The 16,557-nt window shown below is 36.7% G+C and overlaps 2 protein-coding genes across 4 annotated transcripts; both read left to right on the plus strand.

The window, feature by feature from the left end:
* The first annotated feature begins 947 nt into the window (after positions 1-947).
* LOC112196358 (putative calcium-transporting ATPase 13, plasma membrane-type) lies at positions 948-4,397 on the plus strand. Its single transcript, XM_040517824.1, has one exon. The coding sequence runs from the start codon at positions 1,055-1,057 to the stop codon at positions 4,154-4,156; it is 3,102 nt and encodes a 1,033-aa protein (XP_040373758.1). The 5' UTR covers positions 948-1,054; the 3' UTR covers positions 4,157-4,397.
* Positions 4,398-5,938: 1,541 nt separating this feature from the next.
* Positions 5,939-15,314, plus strand: LOC112197189 (glutathione reductase, chloroplastic). Of its 3 annotated transcripts, none has more exons than XM_024337777.2 (17): positions 5,939-6,091; positions 6,520-6,679; positions 6,784-6,848; positions 6,959-7,028; positions 7,636-7,707; positions 8,269-8,472; positions 9,078-9,151; positions 9,246-9,329; positions 10,066-10,153; positions 10,272-10,353; positions 11,175-11,248; positions 11,942-12,049; positions 12,175-12,239; positions 13,250-13,363; positions 13,708-13,807; positions 14,398-14,451; positions 14,878-15,314. In XM_024337777.2, exons 2-17 carry the CDS (start codon positions 6,539-6,541, stop codon positions 14,971-14,973), a joined length of 1,491 nt encoding a protein of 496 aa, XP_024193545.1. In that variant the 5' UTR covers positions 5,939-6,091; positions 6,520-6,538; the 3' UTR covers positions 14,974-15,314. The 3 variants fall into 3 exon arrangements, with proteins under 3 accessions (XP_024193545.1, XP_024193546.1, XP_024193547.1); XM_024337778.2 differs by lacking the exon at positions 5,939-6,091 and adding an exon at positions 6,098-6,246; XM_024337779.2 differs by lacking the exon at positions 5,939-6,091 and adding an exon at positions 6,140-6,288.
* Positions 15,315-16,557: the final 1,243 nt, after the last annotated feature.

Genomic DNA, 16,557 nt, shown 5'->3' on the forward strand with positions numbered 1-16,557 from the left:
TTTGCAATTGATGAGAACCCACAGTTAAGTTGTGCAAGAGTTCCAGTGTGGAAGTCAACGTTTAGAATCTTTGTCGTCAAGGTAAAAAACCATTGACCACGTCATCCGATTGGAATCTGGGAGCTTCGGGCCTACGTCAGTCATACATCTCAAGTGATGGGGTCACCATATTTTTCTTTTCAAACTTAGGCCCCATTTAGTTTTGCGGAATGAAAAGTAAATTTTTTGTCACAAAAGTTCTCATGAATTTTCCATTTCAAAGTTTGATAACATTAGGTAAGTCGTCATAAAGTTGTTACGAAGTATTAATTAGTGAAGGAAAAACTGAGTAATAAATGCAAGGAAAGAGGGAGGAAGATGAATCCCTTGAGAAGTGCATGAAGGAACCACTGGACTTTTCTCCATATTTTTCTGTCTATCACGAAAATTTTTATTTTTTTTTATTTTTTATTTTTATAAATCCCAAATACAATAAAGGATTGAGTTTTATTTCTCAATCTTTAATTTCGCAAACCAAGGTTTAAAAACCTTTAATTATCTGTTCTAGCTTTTCTAGTCGAAATTATGTATGCATGCTTGAATATTAAGAAACGAAAGTTGACACGAATAAATTAGCTTTATAGCTTTATTCCTCTTTCCTCATCCGTTTAGGGTTCCCCATCCTTTTAGGGATTCTTAAAAGCCTGTTTACATATTGTTTTTTTGGTAGGTGAGTGCTTCCTACTTAGACGGCAAGTATTTACGTCGTTTCTCGGAAATTTACAGTATTAAAATCTACACGTTTCGGTTTATTATATAAGCCAACATTCTGGTCGATGATAACTCACTCTGATCTTAATTAAAACCATCCTAGAGATTGCTCACAGTACCCTTTTTCTTGATTTCCTGTTTGTCTAACACTAAACAGATTTTCTCAAAAAAAAAAAAAAAAACACTAAACAGATTCAAATTTCGATTATCTGAGATAATATAAAACAGTTCCCCTACACATCCTTTTCTTTCACAGCTAGCTTTTCCCACATATATAATTCTAATACTTCCAGGCTTCGAAACCATGTCTAGTAGTTCTGCTAGTAACTTGCATGCAAAAGTGTGGAGCATCGAGTTGATCCTAGATGTTCGAAACAAAAGTCTTAACGTGCAGAAGAGAAAGTGGCATTCTGCCTTTGTGGCCATCTACTGCTCTAGAGCCTTCCTCAAACCTCCTGTGCTAAAAGACATCAACATCAACACCAAATTACTATCTCGCTCTCCCTCTTACACAACCATTAGTGTTGATGATTCGGTTTCGGTGCCAGACGCTAATGGCTTCAGAATAGACCAAATAAGACTCACTGAGCTTGTGAAGGCAAAAGATTTAAAGCAGATCCAGGAGTTGGGAGGGGTTCAAGGTGTAGGAGAAGCACTCAAAACTGATGTAGAGCATGGAATTCATGGCGAAAATGCTGAAGACATTCTCAAGAGAATCGAAGCGTTTGGTTCCAACACATACAAGAGACCACCAAAAAAAGGCTTCTTACATTTTGTTTGGGAAGCCTTCAAAGACCTCACAATCTTAATCCTCTTGGGATGTGCTGCGCTTTCTCTTGGTTTTGGAATCAAAGAGCATGGATTAAAAGAAGGTTGGATTGACGGTGGAAGCATATTTCTTGCAATCATTCTAGTTATTTCTGTTTCGGCCATAAGCAACTATAGACAGAGCATACAATTTGACAAATTGTCAAAAGTCAGTAATAATCTTCAGATTGAGGCTGTGAGAAAGGGAAGGCGCCAACAGATTTCGATATTTGATATTGTGGTTGGTGATGTCATTTGTTTGAAGATTGGAGATCAAGTTCCAGCTGATGGATTGCTTCTGGATGGCCATTCTTTATCAGTAGATGAATCCAGCATGACAGGGGAGAGTGACCATGTTGAAATTAGCATTACTCAGAATCCATTCTTATTTTCTGGAACTAAAATTGCTGATGGTTATGGTCGGATGCTCGTCACATCTGTTGGGATGAACACAAATTGGGGTGAAATGATGAGCAAAATCAGCCAGGACACGAGTGAAAAGACGCCTCTACAAGCACGTCTAGACAAGCTAACTTCATCTATAGGTAAAGTTGGTTTGGCAGTTGCTTTCTTAGTTCTTTCAGCCATGTTGGTTCGATACTTCACAGGGAATACCGTGGATGAGAATGGAAGCAAAATGTTCAATGGCAGCAAGACAAAAGTAGATGACATAATAAATGCTATCATTGGAATTGTAGCAGCTGCGGTTACAATTGTTGTAGTAGCAATTCCAGAAGGTCTGCCATTGGCTGTGACTCTCACTCTAGCTTATTCCATGAAGAGAATGATGGCTGATAATGCAATGGTACGGAAGCTCTCTGCTTGTGAGACCATGGGGTCTGCTACAACAATTTGTACAGACAAAACAGGTACTCTGACCATGAACCAGATGAAGGTGACTAAGTTTTGGTTGGGGAAAGAATCTGTGGAAGAAGAAGCTTATTCATCTATTTCTCCTTTTGTTCTCGACTTTATTCAAGAAGGGGTTGCTCTCAATACAACTGGTAGTGTGTACAGGCCTAGCTTGGATTCAAAAATTGAGATCTCTGGCAGTCCAACCGAAAAGGCTATTCTATCATGGGCGGTTCATGATACAAAGATGGATATGGAGAAAGTGGTGAAGAGTTGTAGCATTCTCCATGTTGAGGCTTTCAATTCACAGAAGAAACGTAGTGGGGTTTTGATTAAGAGGAAGGCGGATAATACAGTCCAAGTACATTTTAAAGGAGCTGCAGAGATGATACTAGCAATGTGTACAAGTTACTATGATGCCTCTGGCATTGTTAAGGATATGGATTACAATGAAAAAATGAACTTTGAGCAGATTATTCAAGGTATGGCAGCCAGCAGCCTCAGATGCATCGCATTCGCACATAAAGAAGTTGCAGCAGAGGAGCAAGTTGAAGGAGACCAGAAAGTTGTGCTAAAGGAAGATGGTTTGACCCTATTGGGACTTGTAGGTCTTAAAGATCCATGTCGTCCAGGAGTGAAGAAAGCAGTTGAAGACTGTCAATATGCAGGTGTGAAAATCAAAATGATCACTGGCGATAATGTTTTCACTGCAAAAGCCATAGCTACTGAGTGTGGGATACTCAGGCCTGGTCAGGACATGCTCGGAGCAGTCATAGAAGGTGTCGAATTTCGCAACTACACTCCAGAACAGAGAATGGAGAAGGTTGAGGCAATATGTGTAATGGCGAGGTCTTCTCCTTTTGATAAGCTTCTGATGGTACAATGCTTGAAGCAGAAAGGTCATGTAGTTGCAGTGACAGGTGATGGAACCAATGATGCACCAGCATTGAAAGAAGCTGATATAGGACTTTCTATGGGGATTCAAGGCACAGAAGTTGCTAAAGAGAGCTCGGATATTGTGATCATGGATGATAACTTTGCTTCAGTTGCTACAGTTTTGATGTGGGGAAGATGTGTGTACAATAATATCCAGAAGTTCATCCAATTCCAGCTCACTGTCAATGTTGCAGCTCTTGTGATCAACTTTGTAGCCGCAGTTTCAGCAGGTCAAGTCCCATTAACAGCAGTTCAGTTATTGTGGGTAAACTTGATCATGGACACACTTGGAGCTCTTGCTCTTGCCACAGAAAAGCCCACAAAAGAACTCATGGAGAAGCCACCAGTGGGAAGGACAGCGCCTCTCATCACAAATGTCATGTGGAGGAACCTCTTACCTCAAGCATTGTACCAGATAACAGTCCTCTTGATCTTGCAATTCAGGGGCAAAGTCATCTTTGGTGTCACTGATAAGGTAAAGGACACATTGATCTTCAACACTTTTGTGCTTTGCCAGGTTTTCAATGAGTTCAATGCGAGGAAGCTAGAGAAGAAGAATGTCTTCAAGGGAATACACACCAACAAGTTATTTATGGGAATCATTGCAGCAACAATTATTCTCCAAGTGGTGATGGTGGAGTTTCTTAAGAAATTTGCAGATACAGAGAGATTGAACTGGGGACAATGGGGTATATGCATTGGCATTGCAGTCATCTCTTGGCCAATTGGCTGGGTGTTCAAGTCAATACCTGTTCCAGAGAAATCCTTTCTCAGTTATCTAAAGATGAAGAATTATAAGAGCAACATTTGAACTTTGAAGCTCCAGGCTGGATCCATTAGTAAATCTGTAGTAATTTTTTTTTTCTTAAATACTGTAGTTTGAAATTTATGATATACCCATATATAATTACATTATAACTTTATCTATGTTCAACTGTCATTTTATATTTTTACTTGCCTCCCTCAATTGATGATGTAATATACACTATTTTTTTTTCCCAAGGACAGAAATAACATTTTTTTTTCGATGACAACGGACAGTGAATAACATGATTTTGACATCTTTCTTTCTATAAGCTTCATCTGCAGAACTGAAAGATTTTGTAAAGCCTTTTTTGATAATTTGGATATTTCTCACAGAATCTACATTCATTCCTTGACTCCCTTCCTCCCTCTAATTGTTCCTATTCCCCTTCGTCACTTATATGATGTGTCTAGAACAAAATTCCTTTGTGAAAGCTTAATGAGCTAAGCTGGTGCAGTCTTTTGTTTCTGCCTAACAAGTCGCTTTTGAAGTGCTAACAGAAAGAGTCACTTGTCACATTTTCTAGTTGTGCAGCTTTAGAACACCTACAAATCCAAAAAATGACTCAAAAATACGAAATTTGAAGTACAACTTTGTGACATCCTTTAATGCCTCATAAATCTGAAGTCACGTTGGTATTTTGAGACTTAAGTTCATTAGAGAGTATTCAGTGCACCGACTTGCACTTGCATCAATATAAACTCACGGTTGGATTATATAAAGTACATTTATTGATTATTAAAAAAATTTGTTTATAAATATCAATGTTTGAGATCTACTGGTTCACTTGCACCGTCGGTACATAGAAGAATTTTCTCTCATTAGATAGAGTAAGAGCAGAGTGGTTGTTAGTTATTACAACAAGCTCACTAACTTTCATTTGGGGTCTATCCTCTAACATACGAGCTTTTTTGCTCAGTTCTATTAAAAGCACACTCCTAGCCTTTGAACTCCACTAATATAGACATTATAAGTAGAAATAGATTTAACAAGGTTAATTTGTAAACCACATATTAGAATTCGAAATTAAGAATTCGTATAGTTGTAAATCTTGATTTGGGAAACTCATACATTTAATGTTGATGAAGTTTTGCATTACTTCTCAATCCCGACTTATATATTCACTGGCGGTGATAAATACAGTCTTAATAGACACTGTAGTGGTAAGTTTTCGACCGAACAATTGCCTCCCAAAAAAAAAAAAAAAGTTCTGATCTAAAAGCGTAGCCACACCAAAAATCTTAAAAGTTGATGACTTTATCCTTGGGAGGGTCCAATGACCTGGCTGGCCTTCCACCACCATCGAATCTATTTTTTTTTTTTTAACAATACTTTTCAAACGTAACACCCAACACAGGTACTTAATAAAATAGATCACACAGAAAAGTAAACTTTAAAGTAATCTCGTAGAGATGCAAATTCCAAATTTAGTTGCTCTTTTTGAGTATTTTCATTTATGGAAGGACCACACATCAGCATGTGACTTTTCCAAACATTTAAAGAAAAATATATACACATATATCATCCGGCACAACCCTGCCCATTTTACAGGCTTGATTCATCCCTACTAAAAATGTCCACGTTTAATGTCCTCAAATATTTATGAATTTCAATCATGTCCCTATTTTTTTCGATGGAATCAAACTATGTCCACATTGATGATTGATCTCTCCCATTTTTCGTGTCGTGTCCAATTTGTTGTCCTTTGATCAACCTAAACCTAGTTTGTTGTTTTGTTCCCCATCACTACTAAAATGAAATAGAAAATAGCACATGGAAGCCTTATAAGATCAGAATTTCCCCTTTATTTCAAGATTTTAATATTGAAAAATCAAACAGAAAAACCAATATATATAAATAGGCAAGATCCAACTAATTGTCATATTAATACATAAACTGAAGCAAAGCAGAAAGCAAGAAGAAGCTGCAGCCTCGCTACCGGTAAGCACCCATCACCATTTCTCTTCCTCGTCCGTCAGTCTTTGACCTCTGTGTACTGCACCTACCTATTTATTCACTGTTATCAAACCCACCATTTTCCATTGCTGTCTCTTCAAACCCTAAACACCACTCCAGTGTCTCCAGCCTTCTATTTGGTACGATCCCCACCTCGTCTTTTGTTTAGTCACCCCCTAAAGGTTTGAAATTTATTACTATGATTATGTATAGACTGTAAAAATCTCAGCTTTTGATCATCTTTTATGTGTATCAGTGTATGTTTAGAGGTTTACTTGGAATATGAGTTCATTTGATTCAGAAATTTGCTTCTTCCCATTTCCAAAGTTTGATGCTTTTTTACTTTATGTGCTCTTTTTTCTGTAAAGACACGATTTTTGATGATGATATTGTGGTGTTGCTGTGGAAGTCAGGTCGATTTAGTGTGTAGTCATGGCGAGGAAGATGCTAGTTGATGGTGAGCTGAGCAAACCAAATGAAGAGGAGGCCCACTATGACTTCGACTTGTTTGTTATTGGGGCTGGAAGCGGTGGTGTTCGTGCCTCCAGATTTGCAGCTAATTTCGGAGCTAAGGTAGATGACTCCAACAATGTTGTTGTCAGCTTTCCTGGTTGATGCATTCTCGGCTCGAACAGAAGTGTATTATATATATAACTTGGGTTTATTACATCTTGTAGGTTGCCATATGTGAGCTTCCATTTCATCCCATCAGTTCTGAAGTGATTGGAGGAGTTGGTGGAACGTAAGTTTGTTACAACTCGTTTATTTGATGCTCTTGTTGGTGGTCTGTCACATTGTTATCATAAGTTGGAGTTGCTTATCATTTTATGTTTTGCACATTTGGTTTTCCAGATGTGTCATTCGTGGTTGTGTTCCCAAAAAGATTTTGGTGTATGGAGCATCTTTTGGAGGTGAAATTCAGGTGAGAATATGTTGATGTACTTGGCAAGTAATTTGGTTGAACCTGTTAATTTCTTAGGATCCAGTGGAGAAATATGCATGCCAACGTAGATAGGTGATGGGATGAGTTCCTAACCTTTTAAGATTTAAACGGTTCCAAATGTGTCATTCAATGCAGTAGAACTGATGTGTTTTTAAATTCTTACATTTGACTTGTTAAGATAAAAGAAACATCTTAATACTTGATAGACTGCTATCCTTGTTTTCTATGCTTATTGGGTCAGAGCATCTACATGAAAGTGCCCCCACCCCTGTCCCCCTGGAGCCTCCAAATATTTCCTTATAATTGATGTTAGATGGTCTGAGGAATGTACTTTCCCTTGCCCTAAACTCATGAATCTGACTGGTGATTATGAGGTGGAATTCCTTTCAATTAGAAGTAATTTGACACTTCAGCAAATTAGAAGTGATGCACACAATTTAGTTGATGCTCAAACTAATTTCTGTAGTGCATATATCTAGCAGCTGTTGCTTTTATTTTGCTGTATATGTTGTTTTATTATTAGAAACAATATTTGTTTCTTGGTAAATGAAATGGTCTGATTAAGGTCCTTGTTTTGTTATTGTAGGATGCCAAGAATTATGGGTGGGAAGTGAGTGACAAAGTTGATTTCAACTGGAAGAAACTTTTGCAGAAAAAGGTTGGTTAGCATGCCATTTGAGTTGTAAAGTTTACTCTAATTATCATCATGGATCTCCTAAGCATAGGTGCCTAATTGTTGGTTGCCTTGCAAACTTATTACGGAGTTTCGAAGTAGGAACTTCTTGTTGCTTGGTCTAGTTATTTCATGCTCATGGAAGCTTCAAAAAGTTGTGTTAATTTTGAAAATTTACAATTGCGGTTAAAATTTGTAGGCTATGCCTCTTTTTTTTAATTTTTTTTTACTAGATTTTTTTTTTTTTTCACTAGTTGTGGATAAAGAAACAACATAATAAGAACATCAACAATAGTACAACTGGGGCGAACAAGAAATCCATTGTGTAATACATATCTTGTTGCTCTTAAGTCAATGTAGAAGCTAAATATCTTTCTTGTAGGCATCTGGGATGGTAATATTTTTTATTTCAGTTAGTTTATTATTAATTTTTATTGATTTTGGTCTCTGATTGTGCTTTTTGAATCCAGAAACACTTTTTTGCAAGTTCATGATAATAGCTTGAAACTTAACTTTTTTCCCCCATGTGTGTTATTTCAAAAACAGACGGATGAAATAGTTCGATTAAATGGCATATACAAGCGTTTATTGTCGAATGCTGGGGTTAAATTGTTTGAAGGAGAGGGTAAGCTGGTTGGTCCCAATGAAGTTGAGGTGACCCAGCTAGATGGCACTAAATTGAGCTATTCAGCAAAGCACATATTGATTGCAACTGGCAGTAGGGCTCATCGACCTGGTATTCCTGGTGAGGTATATACTCGGCACTTTGGATGTTGAATAATAAGTTATTACTGTGTGTAGCATATAATTTTTTTATTTTTTTCTGAGAGTAGTTTATGACATCGTGCAATATATATGATGAAACGAAACAAACTATTGAATTCTTTTTCCTTGAATATAAACAAGACTTTATTGCTAAAAGAATGACGAAATGCACAGCAGTGTGATATAAATATTGTAAATGAAAGGAAAATAAGAGATTGAACTTTTAATTTTAAATGTTCTCTATATCTTGTTGAGTTCACATATTGGTTTATACAGAAATACTTGAAACCATAGCATATACAATTCTCTATTTGAAATCCCCCACTACCAAACATTGACTGATTCTTATCTCCTTCATTGATCATCAAAGTGATAATTTGTTTTATTGTTGGAAAGAACACAAAACCATTGGAAGCAACTGAGAAACACTTGCTTCATTACAAATGCAGCCAAATCCAGTGAAATGAATGTCTGAACTTGAGAAAATTTGAACATGTCTGCATTAATTCAAATATGATGTTAACATGTGCTGTTATTGTTGGTTAACAGATATTGGCTTCTTTCTAATTTTGTTTAACTGACTTTTCTAGGAATTGGGTATAACATCTGACGAAGCATTGAGTTTGGAGGAGTTGCCTAAACGCGCCGTGGTGCTAGGGGGAGGGTTTGTCTTAAATCTTTTCCTTTGTGGTGCTTGTTTGATTTTATCATCTTAGCATGCTCTTGATTTTTGTTCCATCATTATCTCTTATCATTAGATATATAGCGGTCGAGTTTGCCTCAATATGGCGTGGGATGGGCGCTTCTGTGGATCTTTTCTTCAGAAAGGAACTTCCATTGAGGTACAGTAGTTTGGAATGGTTTTGTTGTTTCTGTTTGTGAATTTAGGCACTTTGATTATTAAGGTGGAATTACTTGACTGAAAATTTGAATCTGTCTATTATTTGATGTTTGTTACAGCTGTGAGGCCCCAAATCCTTTTAGTGGGCTTTGATTTTTATATCAGTATTTGATGTGCTCTTTAGAAATTTTTTTCTGGGATAGAGGTGCTTGATAGTTTCTGGGCATCCTTATGGGCTTAGTATCTTTGGAATTCAAGGATTGGTTTTTTTTCTGCCTTTTTTTTTTTTTTTAAATTAGAGTGCTGTTGTAGTGTAGTTCATTTATTTTGGTTGGATCTGTGTTGGCGTTGTTTGTGCTTTGTCAGATCTCTTTGTTTAGTGGATGCTTATCCACTGTTCTCTACAGCCTCTTTTTCTTTATTAAAATTCTGTTTTTTCTATCAGAAAAAAAAGGTCTAATAATGTTGAAGTATCCTGTATCATAAAATGTAAGCAGAGCTGCAGAAGTAAATTGCGCTTTTCTAAAATGATATGCCGCCTGCAAGTTCCTGATCAAGATACCCAGAAACTTTAGTTTTTGAATGGACTCCACTTGCCTTGCATTTGATAGAATTTGATGTCATTTTATGTTTGAGAAGAGAATTACGAGTAAATGCTTGCTGTACGATGTTACAAATTATTGTGAAAGACGCATAGCTTTTGTGATTCAATTATATTGGGCAATCTTCTGTTACAGAGGTTTTGATGATGAAATGAGGGCAGTTGTTGCAAGGAATCTGGAAGGTAGGGGAATTAATTTACACCCACAAACAAATCTGACAGAGGTAATACAACTCATTGGAATACTTGTGTATTTACTTTTGTTGCTATCCTTTCATGCTCCTATAGTTACCATTATGACTTTTGTTTGTCCTAGTGTTAATGATTATTTTGTAAATTCAGTTGATAAAAACAGATGATGGCATAAAAGTTATCACAGATCATGGTGAAGAGCTGATAGCGGATGTTGTGCTGTTCGCCACTGGTAACTACTAATCTATTTAGCTGTGATTCAACTTGTTAACTTACAGGTTTAGATGAAGCTCATTTTTGTTGGATGGAGTTTTAAGTGTTAGCAATTCAATTTATTTATTTAAAGTAATACCTAGAGGGTAAGCATGTGTGGTCAGAGCTTGCATGAGGTGTGTCAGGTGGGACTGAGCTATCTAGCATGAAACAGGCCATGTCAGGCACACACATGATCATGAAACTTATCCCTTACCACCAAATATTTAATTCACCTGTACTGGTGGGACTGACTATCTAGCATGAAACAGGCCATGTCAGGCACAAGCATGATCATGAAACTTGTCCCTTACCACCAAATATTTAATTGATCATTACTTAAGCTAATGACTCATATATCTTTAATATTTCGAATGTGAATAATATAAAGTGTTTTTTTTTTTTATAATTTTTTTTATTGATGATGTGGTAACTAATACTATTTGCCCATTATTATTTTTAATCCCTCATAATCTCAAATAAGAAAACTGAATTGTTATTACTCCTACCAGTTACTACCTTTTTAGCATAGATCAAGAGCTGTCAATAAATTTAATTGTAAATGCAAAAATCTTTCATTGTCAATTGGTTTTAGTAAAGACCTCTCAAATTAGAATCTGTCAGATTTATGGAGTTATATCTCCTTAACTTATTGTCATATCCAAATATTCAGATAGTGAGAAGTTATATGCACTTTCGTAAATATGGTAATTTGTTCACTACTTGGCATAAGTGTGGAGCATTAGAGGTGATTGCCGTTATAATATTCTCTATTTACCAAGTAGATTGTGTAAATGACAGGTCGGGCTCCCAATACAAAGAGGTTGAATTTGGAAGCCGTGGGTGTGGAACTTGATCAAACAGGAGCTGTAAAGGTGACACTCTATCCTTTTCATATCGTGCTTATTTTGTCACATCTTTCTACTTTTGAATTGGTTTGGGCTGTTTGTAGTATTAGTTTTCTGGTGCTTTGGCATTTGAAGTTGCTGGAAATTTGATTCACTAATCCAGGGGTCCAAATCTCGTATGACCCTTGTTAATTTGTATCTCCAAATCTTGTATGCATTTATCAGTTCGTGTGCAGTTTTTTTTTTTTTTGGTTGTGGCCAATAGCTGGGCCCTAAATCATAACTTTTCATTCACAGTTTCCATTTCAATCATTTTGATTACCTGTCATTGTGTAATGGGAATGGGCTACAGATTGTTTAGTAAATGTCACTTCAAACCCCAACTATATGTGCCTCTGATTGTGTAATGGGAATGGGTTATTGACTGTTAGTGAACATGTCTTGTATACCCATTTATATATGATATGAGTTGGGTTTGGAAATCACATTATGCTGCCAATAGGATGTCTTAAAAGTATGTTTGTGGGATTGGAAAATCTCGTTGAGGGCCAGAAGGATGGGGTGGGGGTGGTCTGAAATTAGTGGATAATGAGTCAAATTTGTTGATAGTAATGCTGTCTTTGTGTTTTAGTTTATCATTTTATGTTCTTCATCTGATAGTGATTGTTTTATGAGGCAAGCAATAACATCATGTACATCTTGGCTCTTTTTCTCTTTCAGGTGGACGAGTATTCATGTACCAATGTTCCTAGTATATGGGCTGTTGGTGATGTTACAAACCGGGCTAACCTTACCCCTGTTGCTCTAATGGAGGGAACATGCTTTGCAGTATGTATTTTTCTTTGTAATGTTTGCATTAACATATGCTGTGTAATTGTTTTTCCTTGAACATTTGGTTCCTAACAAGGAGATGGCTTCAAGCTGTTAATTTGTTTACTTTATGTTCCCTACAGAAAACAGTTTTTGGTGGGCAACCTAGCAAACCGGATTACAGAGATATACCTTGTGCAGTTTTTAGGTAATAGTTTCTTCTTTTAAAATATTGTTTCCTTCTGTTTTTATATGATAACTATTTTCTATGGTGGAGCCACAGTTAACAGTATATTGTATGCAAGTCCAGTAGAATATATAGTGATCCTTCCTGATGATATTCTTGTCAGAGATCTGCCTCGTACCTTAAATTTCTGCTAGAACTAGCATTATGAATTAGATCATGTTAAACCACCTCATTAGCTTCTGTCATAGGATCATCTTTTGTTACCCCTTTTCAATGCAATTGCAGGAGTCTAGAATTCCTTCCCCCCTCCCCCAAAAAAAATTGTAATTACTACATATTGCATAACCGTATAATGGACTTCTTAGGTTACATTATTTTGATATTTTATGTTTTGTCTGGTATGCAATGCCTTGCATTTATAAGTAGTCAATCTCTTATCCTGAAGGCAGACATGATTTGGTAAGGCGTTATGAATTTATCTAAGTTTCGGGGCGCTTTTTTTTTTTTTTTTTTTCCAAGAAAAGGAATGGATGCCTATGGATCTGAATGTAACTGCTTCAAAATTCAGAACGTCCTTGTAGAAGTTCTTTTAGGTGCTTTGCATGACTTTAGGATTTTCATCTTTTGGGGACCATGTACCATTGTTTTACTTGGGAGGGTATATATTTTAGTAGGGAAAAATAATGGATTGTATTTTGAATGAATCATTTTGTTATTTGATATAAGTACTCTCTCCTTTAGGAGAATTTGATTCATGAAATAGATAAATGTGAGTTTTTTTTTCTCAAGAGTAGGAAACATCATAGCATCATATTGGTTGCTTCATGGTCTTTTATTTGAAAGCTGCTATATGGACACCAGTAAAGTCTACCAAACTCTTCCTTTGATCTTGCCAGACATCAGACATCCATTGAATGCACTTGGCTTTTCAGCAGCTGTTGGATACTTTGATTTGTGCTAATTGCTAAGGGAAATGATTTCTTTTGTTATAATACTCTTTTCTAATCTATTTTTTGTTTGCTGATTTGCAGCATACCACCTCTATCTGTGGTGGGACTTAATGAAGAACAGGCAGTAGAACAAGCCAACGGTGATTTATTAGTTTTCACATCAACCTTCAATCCAATGAAGAACACTGTATCCGGGTATGTACAGCATTGTGAGATCCTGCTCTAAGCACTTGGTCTAGCAAAGATATGCTATCTTTGGACTTGACGGATGCCCAATAATTGTTGCTTTATTTGGGTTGCACTTTGAGGCTTCATGATTTAGTATGAGTTTAGACCCTCGCCATGCTTGTGCTTGCACTCACTAGGATTATCATGAGACGTCAACTATCCATTTGATACATTGAAGTCCTATCTTCAATTTATTAGCAGTATTGAACCTCTAATATCAATTATCATGAATTCAAAATCTATTCTCTATGCAAGAAATGTGGTCCTTTCCCATGGTGTTTTAAACAATGACATGAATATATTTGTTGTAGACGGCAAGAAAAGTCGGTTATGAAGCTTGTTGTTGATGCTGAGACGGATAAGGTTCTAGGAGCATCCATGTGTGGGCCAGATTCACCTGAGATTATGCAGGTATATCACTCAAAGATTGCTGTGTAGTAAGAGGTGTAGTGCAATTATGGTTTACTTACTGGAATGTCTTAATACTTGATGTGAGTCAATCTTAGTCTGTGATTAATTTTGTGTATTGCTAGAACATGGGGGGTGCGGGTTCAAATATGGTACAAATCCTTTGATATTTCTAAATTCCACTAGGATATTTTGCAATAGAGTGGTTAAGGGATTTAAAGTCGTATGAATTGCCAACCATGTTCCTACGAAATGAAGCTCCAACTTTCACTATGCCACCTGAGGTTTTGCGTAACTTGAGTTTATGCTGCTTCTAGATGCTTATTCCCCATTTCATTTTGACATTTCGAAATTCCCCCACACAATTATTTTGCATTGGATTGCCCAAGGGCTTTAGAATCATATGAATTCTTGTTTACCGGTTCCTACAAGGTGAAGCTTAATGTTCATAATGCCAGCTGATATTATGTAACTTGGGCTTATACTGCTTTTGTGTTCTGTACGTAGAGCATATACTATAGTACTCTCCATTTCCTTCTAGTTTGATCATCTTTTTGTCCAGAAAATCACATTATTTTGGGTGTTTTACGCAGGGCATTGCTATTGCACTGAAATGTGGAGCAACCAAGGCACAATTTGACAGTACAGTAAGTTGTACCTTCTCTTGGGTCATGATTCATTTCCTGAGTTATATGTCTAAATCACCTGCTTCAATGGGGTTTTCGCGAGGGCTGTGCAATAGTGAATACTGTCCTCCCCACTTTAAAGACTTTCTAAAGAAAATAATGGCCTAATACTATTGATTACTGCCTCATACTTACACATAGGCTGAACTTAACTGCATGTGTTGTATAAGCACTAAAAACACATATTTTAAATAGAGGGGATATATTGTCTGAATGCCTGATTTGGTTAATAGATAGGGAAGGGAGGGGAGAGATTGTAACCATCCTTTCACTTTTGTGGATGCTGGAAGAAGAGTAAATGTTGACCTTGTGATGAGAGTTTATTACCCTGTATTTTGTACCCCGTGGCTTCACTTGTACTGAAAAGCTTTATTATTCTTCTTGCAGGTAGGAATACACCCTTCTGCTGCAGAGGAATTTGTGACCATGCGTTCAGTGACAAGGCGTGTTTCTGCGCGTGGCAAACCAAAGACAAATCTGTAAGGGCGCAAACATTAGGATGAAAGAGGAATAGTATACAAGATCTGGAGGAGACAGTCCTGTACTCCCAAGCTTAGGTAGTCCTTTCAAATTGGCTATTGGAATGTAGACAATTGGAAATTGAAAATGGTTGGATTTTGTCCCAATAAAAGTTTTTAACATTTCTGAATAGAGCAAGATATGTTCTAATGATTCTTGAAGATACAGCTTCTTTCATTTCTCTGGCTTCATGTGATGCGAATTCATGTAGGCCATGTTTGATTACATGATATGATATCTGTATTAGTTTTGTGATTTTATATTCTCTGCTGCTGCTATATATGAAATAAAGCCTCTATTTTACTCTTCTTGACTACAGCTGTGATCCTTTTACATATGATGTGCTTGATGAAAATCAAATAAAACCTCTATGTTGAAAATGCACTTGCGTCGAAACGATGTGTCTTGTGTAAGGAGCCTAGTATTTTTTTTATTTTTTTTCTGAAAGGAAGGTAGGGGATAGAGATTCCCCTAACCTATATTATTATTAATGGGTGTAGAAACAAAATGTCTGGGAGGGGAGCCTAGTATTTTGTGTTCAAGGTTTGTCTTTAGTTGTACATATATCAATAGCTGAATGAAAGATTACACTGAGAGAGCAACGCTCTCAACTAAATAAGTAAATAACCCTAGCCGCAAAGGCTTTACCTCTCAAATCAAACTCTTCTATTTTCTCCGTCTCCCTACCCCCAAATTCAACAATACTCCTTTGTCATCAGTCGCCACTGTTGCCATTGATAAATTTTAAAATTATGTATAAGATGCAACCAAACAAATAGAAATTGCAACTATCAGACGTTTTCTTTTGAGTCTAAAAAGGTAGGCAAGGAGAAAATGGTGTAGAAATAGAAAAAGACAGAGAAATGAAGCATTCCCAATCCTACTAGGAAAAGGAATCTCAGTTAAAGTAGGAATCCTGAGTCAGCTAGGAGTCAAGCTCGAAGAAATGATGAGAAATGGCGACAATACAAGAGTCCTAATTGGACTAGGAAACCTGTTGGCATTAGGAGTCCTAATGATAGTAGGATACCTGAGTGGGCTCGGAGAGCTTAAGAACATTCATGAAGCTTCTAGATGATGTCATGGACGATCATGTGCAAGGCATGTGGTGCCAAAGCAATCAAGATTAGACAAGGAATCCTAATTGGACGCAAGATACACATCAAAGTCAAATCCGATTCAAATTAGAAAATATGTCTGTGCAGATTAGTCAACTTCGACAGAGTCTTGAGAGAAGTTCAGAAAGAACCAGATAATGATCCTTATATGTTTGGAAAGCTACGGATGTCTACTTTCCAGATATTTTTACGATATGTCAATATCAATTTTCTATAAGAAGTTATGGCTGATTCAGTACACGAGGGTCAATATACCCGGGAATCTGTTTTGCTCAAATAAGGAGAGTTTTGGACGTGAATATCTTTTGGACGAGTTTGGGAAGGTCTCTAATCTATATTTGATCTGATTTTGAGGATATATTGCAGTCATGGTGATGTGGACCAATGAGAAAATTCAAGAGGAAATCTACATCAACACAAAGAAGGAAAT

The sequence above is a fragment of the Rosa chinensis genome, chromosome 4 (assembly GCF_002994745.2).
Source record: "Rosa chinensis cultivar Old Blush chromosome 4, RchiOBHm-V2, whole genome shotgun sequence".
NCBI lineage: Eukaryota > Viridiplantae > Streptophyta > Magnoliopsida > Rosales > Rosaceae > Rosa > Rosa chinensis.